A 19,860-nucleotide genomic window follows, 5' to 3' on the forward strand; every position below is an offset into this window, starting at 1 on the left:
CTGTTGTAACCTATCAGGCTGAGCACGAAAATGACAAAGACAATCAACAGAGAGGCTGGCAAGTACCGGATTTGGCGACAAAACCCCGTTTTTGGCTCAATTTCCATACAAAACGTCGAAATTTGGGCCAAATGTGGCCAAATTCGAGGCTTTCACCGACTCCTCTTGGATCCCTTGGCCATATTTTGTTGTATTCTGTCAGGCTGAGCAAAAAAATGCCCAAGGGCATCAAGCAATTCAGTGGTAAGTACCGAAATTTGCGACAAATGCACAGAAATGCTTAGAATTTGCTTGTAATGTCAATTCTGTGATTATTTCGTCAAATTGGAGCCTTTCACCGAGATTTCTTGGAGCCTTTGGACATTTTCTGTTGTAACCTATCAGGCTGAGCACGAAAATGACAAAGACAATCAACAGAGAGGCTGGCAAGTACCGGATTTGGCGACAAAACCCCGTTTTTGGCTCAATTTCCATACAAAACGTCGAAATTTGGGCCAAATGTGGCCAAATTCGAGGCTTTCACCGACTCCTCTTGGATCCCTTGGCCATATTTTGTTGTATCCTGTCAGGCTGAGCACGAAAATGACAAAGACAATCAACAGAGAGGCTGGCAAGTACCGGATTTGGCGACAAAACCCCGTTTTTGGCTCAATTTCCATACAAAACGTCGAAATTTGGGCCAAATGTGGCCAAATTCGAGGCTTTCACCGACTCCTCTTGGATCCCTTGGCCATATTTTGTTGTATTCTGTCAGGCTGAGCAAAAAAATGCCCAAGGGCATCAAGCAATTCAGTGGTAAGTACCGAAATTTGCGACAAATGCACAGAAATGCTTAGAATTTGCTTGTAATGTCAATTCTGTGATTATTTCGTCAAATTGGAGCCTTTCACCGAGATTTCTTGGAGCCTTTGGACATTTTCTGTTGTAACCTATCAGGCTGAGCACGAAAATGACAAAGACAATCAACAGAGAGGCTGGCAAGTACCGGATTTGGCGACAAAACCCCGTTTTTGGCTCAATTTCCATACAAAACGTCGAAATTTGGGCCAAATGTGGCCAAATTCGAGGCTTTCACCGACTCCTCTTGGATCCCTTGGCCATATTTTGTTGTATCCTGTCAGGCTGAGCACGAAAATGACAAAGACAATCAACAGAGAGGCTGGCAAGTACCGGATTTGGCGACAAAACCCCGTTTTTGGCTCAATTTCCATACAAAACGTCGAAATTTGGGCCAAATGTGGCCAAATTCGAGGCTTTCACCGACTCCTCTTGGATCCCTTGGCCATATTTTGTTGTATTCTGTCAGGCTGAGCAAAAAAATGCCCAAGGGCATCAAGCAATTCAGTGGTAAGTACCGAAATTTGCGACAAATGCACAGAAATGCTTAGAATTTGCTTGTAATGTCAATTCTGTGATTATTTCGTCAAATTGGAGCCTTTCACCGAGATTTCTTGGAGCCTTTGGACATTTTCTGTTGTAACCTATCAGGCTGAGCACGAAAATGACAAAGACAATCAACAGAGAGGCTGGCAAGTACCGGATTTGGCGACAAAACCCCGTTTTTGGCTCAATTTCCATACAAAACGTCGAAATTTGGGCCAAATGTGGCCAAATTCGAGGCTTTCACCGACTCCTCTTGGATCCCTTGGCCATATTTTGTTGTATCCTGTCAGGCTGAGCACGAAAATGACAAAGACAATCAACAGAGAGGCTGGCAAGTACCGGATTTGGCGACAAAACCCCGTTTTTGGCTCAATTTCCATACAAAACGTCGAAATTTGGGCCAAATGTGGCCAAATTCGAGGCTTTCACCGACTCCTCTTGGATCCCTTGGCCATATTTTGTTGTATTCTGTCAGGCTGAGCAAAAAAATGCCCAAGGGCATCAAGCAATTCAGTGGTAAGTACCGAAATTTGCGACAAATGCACAGAAATGCTTAGAATTTGCTTGTAATGTCAATTCTGTGATTATTTCGTCAAATTGGAGCCTTTCACCGAGATTTCTTGGAGCCTTTGGACATTTTCTGTTGTAACCTATCAGGCTGAGCACGAAAATGACAAAGACAATCAACAGAGAGGCTGGCAAGTACCGGATTTGGCGACAAAACCCCGTTTTTGGCTCAATTTCCATACAAAACGTCGAAATTTGGGCCAAATGTGGCCAAATTCGAGGCTTTCACCGACTCCTCTTGGATCCCTTGGCCATATTTTGTTGTATCCTGTCAGGCTGAGCACGAAAATGACAAAGACAATCAACAGAGAGGCTGGCAAGTACCGGATTTGGCGACAAAACCCCGTTTTTGGCTCAATTTCCATACAAAACGTCGAAATTTGGGCCAAATGTGGCCAAATTCGAGGCTTTCACCGACTCCTCTTGGATCCCTTGGCCATATTTTGTTGTATTCTGTCAGGCTGAGCAAAAAAATGCCCAAGGGCATCAAGCAATTCAGTGGTAAGTACCGAAATTTGCGACAAATGCACAGAAATGCTTAGAATTTGCTTGTAATGTCAATTCTGTGATTATTTCGTCAAATTGGAGCCTTTCACCGAGATTTCTTGGAGCCTTTGGACATTTTCTGTTGTAACCTATCAGGCTGAGCACGAAAATGACAAAGACAATCAACAGAGAGGCTGGCAAGTACCGGATTTGGCGACAAAACCCCGTTTTTGGCTCAATTTCCATACAAAACGTCGAAATTTGGGCCAAATGTGGCCAAATTCGAGGCTTTCACCGACTCCTCTTGGATCCCTTGGCCATATTTTGTTGTATCCTGTCAGGCTGAGCACGAAAATGACAAAGACAATCAACAGAGAGGCTGGCAAGTACCGGATTTGGCGACAAAACCCCGTTTTTGGCTCAATTTCCATACAAAACGTCGAAATTTGGGCCAAATGTGGCCAAATTCGAGGCTTTCACCGACTCCTCTTGGATCCCTTGGCCATATTTTGTTGTATTCTGTCAGGCTGAGCAAAAAAATGCCCAAGGGCATCAAGCAATTCAGTGGTAAGTACCGAAATTTGCGACAAATGCACAGAAATGCTTAGAATTTGCTTGTAATGTCAATTCTGTGATTATTTCGTCAAATTGGAGCCTTTCACCGAGATTTCTTGGAGCCTTTGGACATTTTCTGTTGTAACCTATCAGGCTGAGCACGAAAATGACAAAGACAATCAACAGAGAGGCTGGCAAGTACCGGATTTGGCGACAAAACCCCGTTTTTGGCTCAATTTCCATACAAAACGTCGAAATTTGGGCCAAATGTGGCCAAATTCGAGGCTTTCACCGACTCCTCTTGGATCCCTTGGCCATATTTTGTTGTATCCTGTCAGGCTGAGCACGAAAATGACAAAGACAATCAACAGAGAGGCTGGCAAGTACCGGATTTGGCGACAAAACCCCGTTTTTGGCTCAATTTCCATACAAAACGTCGAAATTTGGGCCAAATGTGGCCAAATTCGAGGCTTTCACCGACTCCTCTTGGATCCCTTGGCCATATTTTGTTGTATTCTGTCAGGCTGAGCAAAAAAATGCCCAAGGGCATCAAGCAATTCAGTGGTAAGTACCGAAATTTGCGACAAATGCACAGAAATGCTTAGAATTTGCTTGTAATGTCAATTCTGTGATTATTTCGTCAAATTGGAGCCTTTCACCGAGATTTCTTGGAGCCTTTGGACATTTTCTGTTGTAACCTATCAGGCTGAGCACGAAAATGACAAAGACAATCAACAGAGAGGCTGGCAAGTACCGGATTTGGCGACAAAACCCCGTTTTTGGCTCAATTTCCATACAAAACGTCGAAATTTGGGCCAAATGTGGCCAAATTCGAGGCTTTCACCGACTCCTCTTGGATCCCTTGGCCATATTTTGTTGTATCCTGTCAGGCTGAGCACGAAAATGACAAAGACAATCAACAGAGAGGCTGGCAAGTACCGGATTTGGCGACAAAACCCCGTTTTTGGCTCAATTTCCATACAAAACGTCGAAATTTGGGCCAAATGTGGCCAAATTCGAGGCTTTCACCGACTCCTCTTGGATCCCTTGGCCATATTTTGTTGTATTCTGTCAGGCTGAGCAAAAAAATGCCCAAGGGCATCAAGCAATTCAGTGGTAAGTACCGAAATTTGCGACAAATGCACAGAAATGCTTAGAATTTGCTTGTAATGTCAATTCTGTGATTATTTCGTCAAATTGGAGCCTTTCACCGAGATTTCTTGGAGCCTTTGGACATTTTCTGTTGTAACCTATCAGGCTGAGCACGAAAATGACAAAGACAATCAACAGAGAGGCTGGCAAGTACCGGATTTGGCGACAAAACCCCGTTTTTGGCTCAATTTCCATACAAAACGTCGAAATTTGGGCCAAATGTGGCCAAATTCGAGGCTTTCACCGACTCCTCTTGGATCCCTTGGCCATATTTTGTTGTATCCTGTCAGGCTGAGCACGAAAATGACAAAGACAATCAACAGAGAGGCTGGCAAGTACCGGATTTGGCGACAAAACCCCGTTTTTGGCTCAATTTCCATACAAAACGTCGAAATTTGGGCCAAATGTGGCCAAATTCGAGGCTTTCACCGACTCCTCTTGGATCCCTTGGCCATATTTTGTTGTATTCTGTCAGGCTGAGCAAAAAAATGCCCAAGGGCATCAAGCAATTCAGTGGTAAGTACCGAAATTTGCGACAAATGCACAGAAATGCTTAGAATTTGCTTGTAATGTCAATTCTGTGATTATTTCGTCAAATTGGAGCCTTTCACCGAGATTTCTTGGAGCCTTTGGACATTTTCTGTTGTAACCTATCAGGCTGAGCACGAAAATGACAAAGACAATCAACAGAGAGGCTGGCAAGTACCGGATTTGGCGACAAAACCCCGTTTTTGGCTCAATTTCCATACAAAACGTCGAAATTTGGGCCAAATGTGGCCAAATTCGAGGCTTTCACCGACTCCTCTTGGATCCCTTGGCCATATTTTGTTGTATCCTGTCAGGCTGAGCACGAAAATGACAAAGACAATCAACAGAGAGGCTGGCAAGTACCGGATTTGGCGACAAAACCCCGTTTTTGGCTCAATTTCCATACAAAACGTCGAAATTTGGGCCAAATGTGGCCAAATTCGAGGCTTTCACCGACTCCTCTTGGATCCCTTGGCCATATTTTGTTGTATTCTGTCAGGCTGAGCAAAAAAATGCCCAAGGGCATCAAGCAATTCAGTGGTAAGTACCGAAATTTGCGACAAATGCACAGAAATGCTTAGAATTTGCTTGTAATGTCAATTCTGTGATTATTTCGTCAAATTGGAGCCTTTCACCGAGATTTCTTGGAGCCTTTGGACATTTTCTGTTGTAACCTATCAGGCTGAGCACGAAAATGACAAAGACAATCAACAGAGAGGCTGGCAAGTACCGGATTTGGCGACAAAACCCCGTTTTTGGCTCAATTTCCATACAAAACGTCGAAATTTGGGCCAAATGTGGCCAAATTCGAGGCTTTCACCGACTCCTCTTGGATCCCTTGGCCATATTTTGTTGTATCCTGTCAGGCTGAGCACGAAAATGACAAAGACAATCAACAGAGAGGCTGGCAAGTACCGGATTTGGCGACAAAACCCCGTTTTTGGCTCAATTTCCATACAAAACGTCGAAATTTGGGCCAAATGTGGCCAAATTCGAGGCTTTCACCGACTCCTCTTGGATCCCTTGGCCATATTTTGTTGTATTCTGTCAGGCTGAGCAAAAAAATGCCCAAGGGCATCAAGCAATTCAGTGGTAAGTACCGAAATTTGCGACAAATGCACAGAAATGCTTAGAATTTGCTTGTAATGTCAATTCTGTGATTATTTCGTCAAATTGGAGCCTTTCACCGAGATTTCTTGGAGCCTTTGGACATTTTCTGTTGTAACCTATCAGGCTGAGCACGAAAATGACAAAGACAATCAACAGAGAGGCTGGCAAGTACCGGATTTGGCGACAAAACCCCGTTTTTGGCTCAATTTCCATACAAAACGTCGAAATTTGGGCCAAATGTGGCCAAATTCGAGGCTTTCACCGACTCCTCTTGGATCCCTTGGCCATATTTTGTTGTATCCTGTCAGGCTGAGCACGAAAATGACAAAGACAATCAACAGAGAGGCTGGCAAGTACCGGATTTGGCGACAAAACCCCGTTTTTGGCTCAATTTCCATACAAAACGTCGAAATTTGGGCCAAATGTGGCCAAATTCGAGGCTTTCACCGACTCCTCTTGGATCCCTTGGCCATATTTTGTTGTATTCTGTCAGGCTGAGCAAAAAAATGCCCAAGGGCATCAAGCAATTCAGTGGTAAGTACCGAAATTTGCGACAAATGCACAGAAATGCTTAGAATTTGCTTGTAATGTCAATTCTGTGATTATTTCGTCAAATTGGAGCCTTTCACCGAGATTTCTTGGAGCCTTTGGACATTTTCTGTTGTAACCTATCAGGCTGAGCACGAAAATGACAAAGACAATCAACAGAGAGGCTGGCAAGTACCGGATTTGGCGACAAAACCCCGTTTTTGGCTCAATTTCCATACAAAACGTCGAAATTTGGGCCAAATGTGGCCAAATTCGAGGCTTTCACCGACTCCTCTTGGATCCCTTGGCCATATTTTGTTGTATCCTGTCAGGCTGAGCACGAAAATGACAAAGACAATCAACAGAGAGGCTGGCAAGTACCGGATTTGGCGACAAAACCCCGTTTTTGGCTCAATTTCCATACAAAACGTCGAAATTTGGGCCAAATGTGGCCAAATTCGAGGCTTTCACCGACTCCTCTTGGATCCCTTGGCCATATTTTGTTGTATTCTGTCAGGCTGAGCAAAAAAATGCCCAAGGGCATCAAGCAATTCAGTGGTAAGTACCGAAATTTGCGACAAATGCACAGAAATGCTTAGAATTTGCTTGTAATGTCAATTCTGTGATTATTTCGTCAAATTGGAGCCTTTCACCGAGATTTCTTGGAGCCTTTGGACATTTTCTGTTGTAACCTATCAGGCTGAGCACGAAAATGACAAAGACAATCAACAGAGAGGCTGGCAAGTACCGGATTTGGCGACAAAACCCCGTTTTTGGCTCAATTTCCATACAAAACGTCGAAATTTGGGCCAAATGTGGCCAAATTCGAGGCTTTCACCGACTCCTCTTGGATCCCTTGGCCATATTTTGTTGTATCCTGTCAGGCTGAGCACGAAAATGACAAAGACAATCAACAGAGAGGCTGGCAAGTACCGGATTTGGCGACAAAACCCCGTTTTTGGCTCAATTTCCATACATAACGTCGAAATTTGGGCCAAATGTGGCCAAATTCGAGGCTTTCACCGACTCCTCTTGGATCCCTTGGCCATATTTTGTTGTATTCTGTCAGGCTGAGCAAAAAAATGCCCAAGGGCATCAAGCAATTCAGTGGTAAGTACCGAAATTTGCGACAAATGCACAGAAATGCTTAGAATTTGCTTGTAATGTCAATTCTGTGATTATTTCGTCAAATTGGAGCCTTTCACCGAGATTTCTTGGAGCCTTTGGACATTTTCTGTTGTAACCTATCAGGCTGAGCACGAAAATGACAAAGACAATCAACAGAGAGGCTGGCAAGTACCGGATTTGGCGACAAAACCCCGTTTTTGGCTCAATTTCCATACAAAACGTCGAAATTTGGGCCAAATGTGGCCAAATTCGAGGCTTTCACCGACTCCTCTTGGATCCCTTGGCCATATTTTGTTGTATCCTGTCAGGCTGAGCACGAAAATGACAAAGACAATCAACAGAGAGGCTGGCAAGTACCGGATTTGGCGACAAAACCCCGTTTTTGGCTCAATTTCCATACAAAACGTCGAAATTTGGGCCAAATGTGGCCAAATTCGAGGCTTTCACCGACTCCTCTTGGATCCCTTGGCCATATTTTGTTGTATTCTGTCAGGCTGAGCAAAAAAATGCCCAAGGGCATCAAGCAATTCAGTGGTAAGTACCGAAATTTGCGACAAATGCACAGAAATGCTTAGAATTTGCTTGTAATGTCAATTCTGTGATTATTTCGTCAAATTGGAGCCTTTCACCGAGATTTCTTGGAGCCTTTGGACATTTTCTGTTGTAACCTATCAGGCTGAGCACGAAAATGACAAAGACAATCAACAGAGAGGCTGGCAAGTACCGGATTTGGCGACAAAACCCCGTTTTTGGCTCAATTTCCATACAAAACGTCGAAATTTGGGCCAAATGTGGCCAAATTCGAGGCTTTCACCGACTCCTCTTGGATCCCTTGGCCATATTTTGTTGTATCCTGTCAGGCTGAGCACGAAAATGACAAAGACAATCAACAGAGAGGCTGGCAAGTACCGGATTTGGCGACAAAACCCCGTTTTTGGCTCAATTTCCATACAAAACGTCGAAATTTGGGCCAAATGTGGCCAAATTCGAGGCTTTCACCGACTCCTCTTGGATCCCTTGGCCATATTTTGTTGTATTCTGTCAGGCTGAGCAAAAAAATGCCCAAGGGCATCAAGCAATTCAGTGGTAAGTACCGAAATTTGCGACAAATGCACAGAAATGCTTAGAATTTGCTTGTAATGTCAATTCTGTGATTATTTCGTCAAATTGGAGCCTTTCACCGAGATTTCTTGGAGCCTTTGGACATTTTCTGTTGTAACCTATCAGGCTGAGCACGAAAATGACAAAGACAATCAACAGAGAGGCTGGCAAGTACCGGATTTGGCGACAAAACCCCGTTTTTGGCTCACTTTCCATACAAAACGTCGAAATTTGGGCCAAATGTGGCCAAATTCGAGGCTTTCACCGACTCCTCTTGGATCCCTTGGCCATATTTTGTTGTATCCTGTCAGGCTGAGCACGAAAATGACAAAGACAATCAACAGAGAGGCTGGCAAGTACCGGATTTGGCGACAAAACCCCGTTTTTGGCTCAATTTCCATACAAAACGTCGAAATTTGGGCCAAATGTGGCCAAATTCGAGGCTTTCACCGACTCCTCTTGGATCCCTTGGCCATATTTTGTTGTATTCTGTCAGGCTGAGCAAAAAAATGCCCAAGGGCATCAAGCAATTCAGTGGTAAGTACCGAAATTTGCGACAAATGCACAGAAATGCTTAGAATTTGCTTGTAATGTCAATTCTGTGATTATTTCGTCAAATTGGAGCCTTTCACCGAGATTTCTTGGAGCCTTTGGACATTTTCTGTTGTAACCTATCAGGCTGAGCACGAAAATGACAAAGACAATCAACAGAGAGGCTGGCAAGTACCGGATTTGGCGACAAAACCCCGTTTTTGGCTCACTTTCCATACAAAACGTCGAAATTTGGGCCAAATGTGGCCAAATTCGAGGCTTTCACCGACTCCTCTTGGATCCCTTGGCCATATTTTGTTGTATCCTGTCAGGCTGAGCACGAAAATGACAAAGACAATCAACAGAGAGGCTGGCAAGTACCGGATTTGGCGACAAAACCCCGTTTTTGGCTCAATTTCCATACAAAACGTCGAAATTTGGGCCAAATGTGGCCAAATTCGAGGCTTTCACCGACTCCTCTTGGATCCCTTGGCCATATTTTGTTGTATTCTGTCAGGCTGAGCAAAAAAAATGCCCAAGGGCATCAAGCAATTCAGTGGTAAGTACCGAAATTTGCGACAAATGCACAGAAATGCTTAGAATTTGCTTGTAATGTCAATTCTGTGATTATTTCGTCAAATTGGAGCCTTTCACCGAGATTTCTTGGAGCCTTTGGACATTTTCTGTTGTAACCTATCAGGCTGAGCACGAAAATGACAAAGACAATCAACAGAGAGGCTGGCAAGTACCGGATTTGGCGACAAAACCCCGTTTTTGGCTCAATTTCCATACAAAACGTCGAAATTTGGGCCAAATGTGGCCAAATTCGAGGCTTTCACCGACTCCTCTTGGATCCCTTGGCCATATTTTGTTGTATCCTGTCAGGCTGAGCACGAAAATGACAAAGACAATCAACAGAGAGGCTGGCAAGTACCGGATTTGGCGACAAAACCCCGTTTTTGGCTCAATTTCCATACAAAACGTCGAAATTTGGGCCAAATGTGGCCAAATTCGAGGCTTTCACCGACTCCTCTTGGATCCCTTGGCCATATTTTGTTGTATTCTGTCAGGCTGAGCAAAAAAATGCCCAAGGGCATCAAGCAATTCAGTGGTAAGTACCGAAATTTGCGACAAATGCACAGAAATGCTTAGAATTTGCTTGTAATGTCAATTCTGTGATTATTTCGTCAAATTGGAGCCTTTCACCGAGATTTCTTGGAGCCTTTGGACATTTTCTGTTGTAACCTATCAGGCTGAGCACGAAAATGACAAAGACAATCAACAGAGAGGCTGGCAAGTACCGGATTTGGCGACAAAACCCCGTTTTTGGCTCAATTTCCATACAAAACGTCGAAATTTGGGCCAAATGTGGCCAAATTCGAGGCTTTCACCGACTCCTCTTGGATCCCTTGGCCATATTTTGTTGTATCCTGTCAGGCTGAGCACGAAAATGACAAAGACAATCAACAGAGAGGCTGGCAAGTACCGGATTTGGCGACAAAACCCCGTTTTTGGCTCAATTTCCATACAAAACGTCGAAATTTGGGCCAAATGTGGCCAAATTCGAGGCTTTCACCGACTCCTCTTGGATCCCTTGGCCATATTTTGTTGTATTCTGTCAGGCTGAGCAAAAAAATGCCCAAGGGCATCAAGCAATTCAGTGGTAAGTACCGAAATTTGCGACAAATGCACAGAAATGCTTAGAATTTGCTTGTAATGTCAATTCTGTGATTATTTCGTCAAATTGGAGCCTTTCACCGAGATTTCTTGGAGCCTTTGGACATTTTCTGTTGTAACCTATCAGGCTGAGCACGAAAATGACAAAGACAATCAACAGAGAGGCTGGCAAGTACCGGATTTGGCGACAAAACCCCGTTTTTGGCTCAATTTCCATACAAAACGTCGAAATTTGGGCCAAATGTGGCCAAATTCGAGGCTTTCACCGACTCCTCTTGGATCCCTTGGCCATATTTTGTTGTATCCTGTCAGGCTGAGCACGAAAATGACAAAGACAATCAACAGAGAGGCTGGCAAGTACCGGATTTGGCGACAAAACCCCGTTTTTGGCTCAATTTCCATACAAAACGTCGAAATTTGGGCCAAATGTGGCCAAATTCGAGGCTTTCACCGACTCCTCTTGGATCCCTTGGCCATATTTTGTTGTATTCTGTCAGGCTGAGCAAAAAAATGCCCAAGGGCATCAAGCAATTCAGTGGTAAGTACCGAAATTTGCGACAAATGCACAGAAATGCTTAGAATTTGCTTGTAATGTCAATTCTGTGATTATTTCGTCAAATTGGAGCCTTTCACCGAGATTTCTTGGAGCCTTTGGACATTTTCTGTTGTAACCTATCAGGCTGAGCACGAAAATGACAAAGACAATCAACAGAGAGGCTGGCAAGTACCGGATTTGGCGACAAAACCCCGTTTTTGGCTCAATTTCCATACAAAACGTCGAAATTTGGGCCAAATGTGGCCAAATTCGAGGCTTTCACCGACTCCTCTTGGATCCCTTGGCCATATTTTGTTGTATCCTGTCAGGCTGAGCACGAAAATGACAAAGACAATCAACAGAGAGGCTGGCAAGTACCGGATTTGGCGACAAAACCCCGTTTTTGGCTCAATTTCCATACAAAACGTCGAAATTTGGGCCAAATGTGGCCAAATTCGAGGCTTTCACCGACTCCTCTTGGATCCCTTGGCCATATTTTGTTGTATTCTGTCAGGCTGAGCAAAAAAATGCCCAAGGGCATCAAGCAATTCAGTGGTAAGTACCGAAATTTGCGACAAATGCACAGAAATGCTTAGAATTTGCTTGTAATGTCAATTCTGTGATTATTTCGTCAAATTGGAGCCTTTCACCGAGATTTCTTGGAGCCTTTGGACATTTTCTGTTGTAACCTATCAGGCTGAGCACGAAAATGACAAAGACAATCAACAGAGAGGCTGGCAAGTACCGGATTTGGCGACAAAACCCCGTTTTTGGCTCAATTTCCATACAAAACGTCGAAATTTGGGCCAAATGTGGCCAAATTCGAGGCTTTCACCGACTCCTCTTGGATCCCTTGGCCATATTTTGTTGTATCCTGTCAGGCTGAGCACGAAAATGACAAAGACAATCAACAGAGAGGCTGGCAAGTACCGGATTTGGCGACAAAACCCCGTTTTTGGCTCAATTTCCATACAAAACGTCGAAATTTGGGCCAAATGTGGCCAAATTCGAGGCTTTCACCGACTCCTCTTGGATCCCTTGGCCATATTTTGTTGTATTCTGTCAGGCTGAGCAAAAAAATGCCCAAGGGCATCAAGCAATTCAGTGGTAAGTACCGAAATTTGCGACAAATGCACAGAAATGCTTAGAATTTGCTTGTAATGTCAATTCTGTGATTATTTCGTCAAATTGGAGCCTTTCACCGAGATTTCTTGGAGCCTTTGGACATTTTCTGTTGTAACCTATCAGGCTGAGCACGAAAATGACAAAGACAATCAACAGAGAGGCTGGCAAGTACCGGATTTGGCGACAAAACCCCGTTTTTGGCTCAATTTCCATACAAAACGTCGAAATTTGGGCCAAATGTGGCCAAATTCGAGGCTTTCACCGACTCCTCTTGGATCCCTTGGCCATATTTTGTTGTATCCTGTCAGGCTGAGCACGAAAATGACAAAGACAATCAACAGAGAGGCTGGCAAGTACCGGATTTGGCGACAAAACCCCGTTTTTGGCTCAATTTCCATACAAAACGTCGAAATTTGGGCCAAATGTGGCCAAATTCGAGGCTTTCACCGACTCCTCTTGGATCCCTTGGCCATATTTTGTTGTATTCTGTCAGGCTGAGCAAAAAAATGCCCAAGGGCATCAAGCAATTCAGTGGTAAGTACCGAAATTTGCGACAAATGCACAGAAATGCTTAGAATTTGCTTGTAATGTCAATTCTGTGATTATTTCGTCAAATTGGAGCCTTTCACCGAGATTTCTTGGAGCCTTTGGACATTTTCTGTTGTAACCTATCAGGCTGAGCACGAAAATGACAAAGACAATCAACAGAGAGGCTGGCAAGTACCGGATTGGCGACAAAACCCCGTTTTTGGCTCAATTTCCATACAAAACGTCGAAATTTGGGCCAAATGTGGCCAAATTCGAGGCTTTCACCGACTCCTCTTGGATCCCTTGGCCATATTTTGTTGTATCCTGTCAGGCTGAGCACGAAAATGACAAAGACAATCAACAGAGAGGCTGGCAAGTACCGGATTTGGCGACAAAACCCCGTTTTTGGCTCAATTTCCATACAAAACGTCGAAATTTGGGCCAAATGTGGCCAAATTCGAGGCTTTCACCGACTCCTCTTGGATCCCTTGGCCATATTTTGTTGTATTCTGTCAGGCTGAGCAAAAAAATGCCCAAGGGCATCAAGCAATTCAGTGGTAAGTACCGAAATTTGCGACAAATGCACAGAAATGCTTAGAATTTGCTTGTAATGTCAATTCTGTGATTATTTCGTCAAATTGGAGCCTTTCACCGAGATTTCTTGGAGCCTTTGGACATTTTCTGTTGTAACCTATCAGGCTGAGCACGAAAATGACAAAGACAATCAACAGAGAGGCTGGCAAGTACCGGATTTGGCGACAAAACCCCGTTTTTGGCTCAATTTCCATACAAAAACGTCGAAATTTGGGCCAAATGTGGCCAAATTCGAGGCTTTCACCGACTCCTCTTGGATCCCTTGGCCATATTTTGTTGTATCCTGTCAGGCTGAGCACGAAAATGACAAAGACAATCAACAGAGAGGCTGGCAAGTACCGGATTTGGCGACAAAACCCCGTTTTTGGCTCAATTTCCATACAAAACGTCGAAATTTGGGCCAAATGTGGCCAAATTCGAGGCTTTCACCGACTCCTCTTGGATCCCTTGGCCATATTTTGTTGTATTCTGTCAGGCTGAGCAAAAAAATGCCCAAGGGCATCAAGCAATTCAGTGGTAAGTACCGAAATTTGCGACAAATGCACAGAAATGCTTAGAATTTGCTTGTAATGTCAATTCTGTGATTATTTCGTCAAATTGGAGCCTTTCACCGAGATTTCTTGGAGCCTTTGGACATTTCTGTTGTAACCTATCAGGCTGAGCACGAAAATGACAAAGACAATCAACAGAGAGGCTGGCAAGTACCGGATTTGGCGACAAAACCCCGTTTTTGGCTCAATTTCCATACAAAACGTCGAAATTTGGGCCAAATGTGGCCAAATTCGAGGCTTTCACCGACTCCTCTTGGATCCCTTGGCCATATTTTGTTGTATCCTGTCAGGCTGAGCACGAAAATGACAAAGACAATCAACAGAGAGGCTGGCAAGTACCGGATTTGGCGACAAAACCCCGTTTTTGGCTCAATTTCCATACAAAACGTCGAAATTTGGGCCAAATGTGGCCAAATTCGAGGCTTTCACCGACTCCTCTTGGATCCCTTGGCCATATTTTGTTGTATTCTGTCAGGCTGAGCAAAAAAATGCCCAAGGGCATCAAGCAATTCAGTGGTAAGTACCGAAATTTGCGACAAATGCACAGAAATGCTTAGAATTTGCTTGTAATGTCAATTCTGTGATTATTTCGTCAAATTGGAGCCTTTCACCGAGATTTCTTGGAGCCTTTGGACATTTTCTGTTGTAACCTATCAGGCTGAGCACGAAAATGACAAAGACAATCAACAGAGAGGCTGGCAAGTACCGGATTTGGCGACAAAACCCCGTTTTTGGCTCAATTTCCATACAAAACGTCGAAATTTGGGCCAAATGTGGCCAAATTCGAGGCTTTCACCGACTCCTCTTGGATCCCTTGGCCATATTTTGTTGTATCCTGTCAGGCTGAGCACGAAAATGACAAAGACAATCAACAGAGAGGCTGGCAAGTACCGGATTTGGCGACAAAACCCCGTTTTTGGCTCAATTTCCATACAAAACGTCGAAATTTGGGCCAAATGTGGCCAAATTCGAGGCTTTCACCGACTCCTCTTGGATCCCTTGGCCGTATTTTGTTGTATTCTGTCAGGCTGAGCAAAAAAATGCCCAAGGGCATCAAGCAATTCAGTGGTAAGTACCGAAATTTGCGACAAATGCACAGAAATGCTTAGAATTTGCTTGTAATGTCAATTCTGTGATTATTTCGTCAAATTGGAGCCTTTCACCGAGATTTCTTGGAGCCTTTGGACATTTTCTGTTGTAACCTATCAGGCTGAGCACGAAAATGACAAAGACAATCAACAGAGAGGCTGGCAAGTACCGGATTTGGCGACAAAACCCCGTTTTTGGCTCAATTTCCATACAAAACGTCGAAATTTGGGCCAAATGTGGCCAAATTCGAGGCTTTCACCGACTCCTCTTGGATCCCTTGGCCATATTTTGTTGTATCCTGTCAGGCTGAGCACGAAAATGACAAAGACAATCAACAGAGAGGCTGGCAAGTACCGGATTTGGCGACAAAACCCCGTTTTTGGCTCAATTTCCATACAAAACGTCGAAATTTGGGCCAAATGTGGCCAAATTCGAGGCTTTCACCGACTCCTCTTGGATCCCTTGGCCATATTTTGTTGTATTCTGTCAGGCTGAGCAAAAAAATGCCCAAGGGCATCAAGCAATTCAGTGGTAAGTACCGAAATTTGCGACAAATGCACAGAAATGCTTAGAATTTGCTTGTAATGTCAATTCTGTGATTATTTCGTCAAATTGGAGCCTTTCACCGAGATTTCTTGGAGCCTTTGGACATTTTCTGTTGTAACCTATCAGGCTGAGCACGAAAATGACAAAGACAATCAACAGAGAGGCTGGCAAGTACCGGATTTGGCGACAAAACCCCGTTTTTGGCTCAATTTCCATACAAAACGTCGAAATTTGGGCCAAATGTGGCCAAATTCGAGGCTTTCACCGACTCCTCTTGGATCCCTTGGCCATATTTTGTTGTATCCTGTCAGGCTGAGCACGAAAATGACAAAGACAATCAACAGAGAGGCTGGCAAGTACCGGATTTGGCGACAAAACCCAGTTTTTGGCTCAATTTCCATACAAAACGTCGAAATTTGGGCCAAATGTGGCCAAATTCGAGGCTTTCACCGACTCCTCTTGGATCCCTTGGCCATATTTTGTTGTATTCTGTCAGGCTGAGCAAAAAAATGCCCAAGGGCATCAAGCAATTCAGTGGTAAGTACCGAAATTTGCGACAAATGCACAGAAATGCTTAGAATTTGCTTGTAATGTCAATTCTGTGATTATTTCGTCAAATTGGAGCCTTTCACCGAGATTTCTTGGAGCCTTTGGACATTTTCTGTTGTAACCTATCAGGCTGAGCACGAAAATGACAAAGACAATCAACAGAGAGGCTGGCAAGTACCGGATTTGGCGACAAAACCCCGTTTTTGGCTCAATTTCCATACAAAACGTCGAAATTTGGGCCAAATGTGGCCAAATTCGAGGCTTTCACCGACTCCTCTTGGATCCCTTGGCCATATTTTGTTGTATCCTGTCAGGCTGAGCACGAAAATGACAAAGACAATCAACAGAGAGGCTGGCAAGTACCGGATTTGGCGACAAAACCCCGTTTTTGGCTCAATTTCCATACAAAACGTCGAAATTTGGGCCAAATGTGGCCAAATTCGAGGCTTTCACCGACTCCTCTTGGATCCCTTGGCCATATTTTGTTGTATTCTGTCAGGCTGAGCAAAAAAATGCCCAAGGGCATCAAGCAATTCAGTGGTAAGTACCGAAATTTGCGACAAATGCACAGAAATGCTTAGAATTTGCTTGTAATGTCAATTCTGTGATTATTTCGTCAAATTGGAGCCTTTCACCGAGATTTCTTGGAGCCTTTGGACATTTTCTGTTGTAACCTATCAGGCTGAGCACGAAAATGACAAAGACAATCAACAGAGAGGCTGGCAAGTACCGGATTTGGCGACAAAACCCCGTTTTTGGCTCAATTTCCATACAAAACGTCGAAATTTGGGCCAAATGTGGCCAAATTCGAGGCTTTCACCGACTCCTCTTGGATCCCTTGGCCATATTTTGTTGTATCCTGTCAGGCCGAGCACGAAAATGACAAAGACAATCAACAGAGAGGCTGGCAAGTACCGGATTTGGCGACAAAACCCCGTTTTTGGCTCAATTTCCATACAAAACGTCGAAATTTGGGCCAAATGTGGCCAAATTCGAGGCTTTCACCGACTCCTCTTGGATCCCTTGGCCATATTTTGTTGTATTCTGTCAGGCTGAGCAAAAAAATGCCCAAGGGCATCAAGCAATTCAGTGGTAAGTACCGAAATTTGCGACAAATGCACAGAAATGCTTAGAATTTGCTTGTAATGTCAATTCTGTGATTATTTCGTCAAATTGGAGCCTTTCACCGAGATTTCTCGGAGCCTTTATACATTTTTTGTTGTATTCTTTCTGGCCCATTGTATCCCATTGCCAATGCAAAGAATATTTTTTACATGATTCTACTATTTAACTGTTTGTCCTCTTTTCACAACAGGCAGAATTAGCCTAAAGTCACCACCAAAAAGAATGATTTTTCCTCTGAATGGAAAGTTGTTGTTGCAAATATCTTTTAACAACCTATCAATTGCATTTATGACATGCTTAGGTATCATGGATGTTTCGTTAAGCAAAAACAAACTAACTTGTCTTAAAAAATGCCTGTGTATAGAGTTAGGAGTTACATGTAGGTCCATTTGTAAGAAGAGTTGCTGCTATGCCAGTCCATGCAGCTGTAGCAGACTTAAAGCCCCTACTTATGGTTTCAGCAATCAAATAATTATAAGTAAAGGTTTTTCCACTACCAGCTGGTCCATCCATGAAAAACAATCTAGAATGTTGGTTTTCTACACTTGGTTGCTCATTCAGTGCAGCAAGGATAGCATTACATACATTTAATTGATTGACATTAAGCAACAGTCTCTTTTGATTGGCTTCGTCAATAGATTGTTGAACGTTTTCATCAAAATTTTCTAGATTTAAGCCTGTAAACTCATCAATAACAGGCAGTTTGTAATCAGCCAGCGTTTTACCACTTTGATTAATAATCTTTTCAATTTGATCAAGAGTAGCTTGTTCAGCTATTAGAAGTGGGACTGAGCGGTGAATGAAATCTTCCATCATAAAAAAATTTGTATGTATTCCAGAGATGTAAAGGATTGTCAGGTTCACAAAAGATCAAAGTAATTGAAAACAACTGTCTAATTTGCTTTGGCGTATGTGTTAAAATCGCCTCAGAAAGAGTATTCTGCCAATCAGTGTCATCTTTTCATCAGTGACCTTTCAAAACACATGCTTCACAAAACATTTCAAGGACAATACCATTAACAGTACGCACATCCTCCCAAGATGTTGCTCCTTTTGCTTGCAAAAGTAACCGCCTGAGAAAAAACAATTCTCCAGTTGGATTAACTCTATACATTCTTACTATCACCTTATTACCACCCCTTTGTCTAACTTTCCATTTACAATGTTTATCATCAAATATAAAGTGATAAGGAATGTCTACATACAAATAGCAGTGTGCTCTTTCATTTTCAGTACTCAACTTAAACCATGCCATTAGGTGTGTATCACGCTGAGCTGCATGATCTAAAGCCATTTGTTCTGCTCCTTCACTAAAATATACTAATTGATTTTTAGGTAGATGTTTACCAATTCACAGCACTTTGGAAACACGGAAACAACATAATATAAACATATGTACCAACTATAGACACAATAATGTGTTTAAATATGTATATAAGGTTAAACATATAATTAAATAAATAAATACCTTATTTAAACACATTTTTAAAACGATTATATAACACATATTAAGACATACTCAAACAATAAAAAAACACTTTACATTAACATAAAAACACATTGATAAACCAACTATATAGCACTTATTGCCACATACACATACATAACAAAGAAGCATATCTGCAAACAATAAACGTGTGCAGACAAAAATTTTAAAAATGATGGCAGAAAAGTTTAAAAGATTCCAAGTAAACAAAATATATATTTACAAACAATACTCTTAACCTTCTTTTGTTTTTTTCATAAAAACTGTAATACTCATAACAAAATTTAACCTTTACATGCAATAACATGTGACATGCCATGTTAGTGTTGGCACAAAATTTTTAATTATTTTTCTAAATTTTCTAAAAAAGAACAAAAATAGTTAATAGCATCACAGAAATTTCAAAGTAGTAATAACCATTTTATGGAAATACCATTAGTATAACTTTAAATAACATCCATACCCCTATATTTTAAGCAATAAAAATACAATAGATTTTATTATGATATTTTTAATTATGATGAAAAATAACAAAACTTGAATAAAAATATTTTTAAAAAAATGCAAGCTCAATTTAAAAATGTTAACAAAATAACTTGAAAATGTCCATTGGCAAGAAATATCTGTTGGATTTTTTAATCCACCACAATCCAAACAAAAAAAACAGCAAAACAACAACAACAACACCAACAACTATATTTAATGATAATTAATAAGTACAATAAAAATAATAAAAAACAGCAACACTAATTGAAAGAATTGAAAAATTTTAACAAAAGCAATAAACAATAAAAGTAATAAACAGGTTTAAAAAGTGATAAGAGGAATTTCATAACATAGCCACATTAACTTAAAAGCATAACAAAGATAATAAACAACAACAATAACTAAAAATATTACAAAGTAAAATAGAAACCTTAACTAACACCAAGAGCAGAATGTTATGGATCTCATGTCCATAGAATGAATATAAATGCATCCTTCCG

At 42.3% G+C, this 19,860-nt stretch overlaps 1 protein-coding gene across 1 annotated transcript; it reads right to left on the reverse strand.

The window, feature by feature from the left end:
* Positions 1-17,542: 17,542 nt before the first annotated feature.
* Positions 17,543-19,240, reverse strand: LOC149886977 (uncharacterized). The gene is made up of 2 exons (XM_090090656.1): positions 19,164-19,240; positions 17,543-18,698 (listed from the first exon to the last, which is right to left on the reverse strand). The coding sequence occupies exon 2, from the start codon at positions 18,202-18,204 to the stop codon at positions 17,755-17,757; it is 450 nt and encodes a 149-aa protein (XP_089946782.1). The 5' UTR covers positions 18,205-18,698; positions 19,164-19,240; the 3' UTR covers positions 17,543-17,754.
* Positions 19,241-19,860: the final 620 nt, after the last annotated feature.

This window comes from Hydra viridissima, unplaced genomic scaffold (genome assembly GCF_058129835.1).
Source record: "Hydra viridissima isolate aposymbiotic clone 2 unplaced genomic scaffold, HvirCarnegie_v1 scaffold_6, whole genome shotgun sequence".
NCBI lineage: Eukaryota > Metazoa > Cnidaria > Hydrozoa > Anthoathecata > Hydridae > Hydra > Hydra viridissima.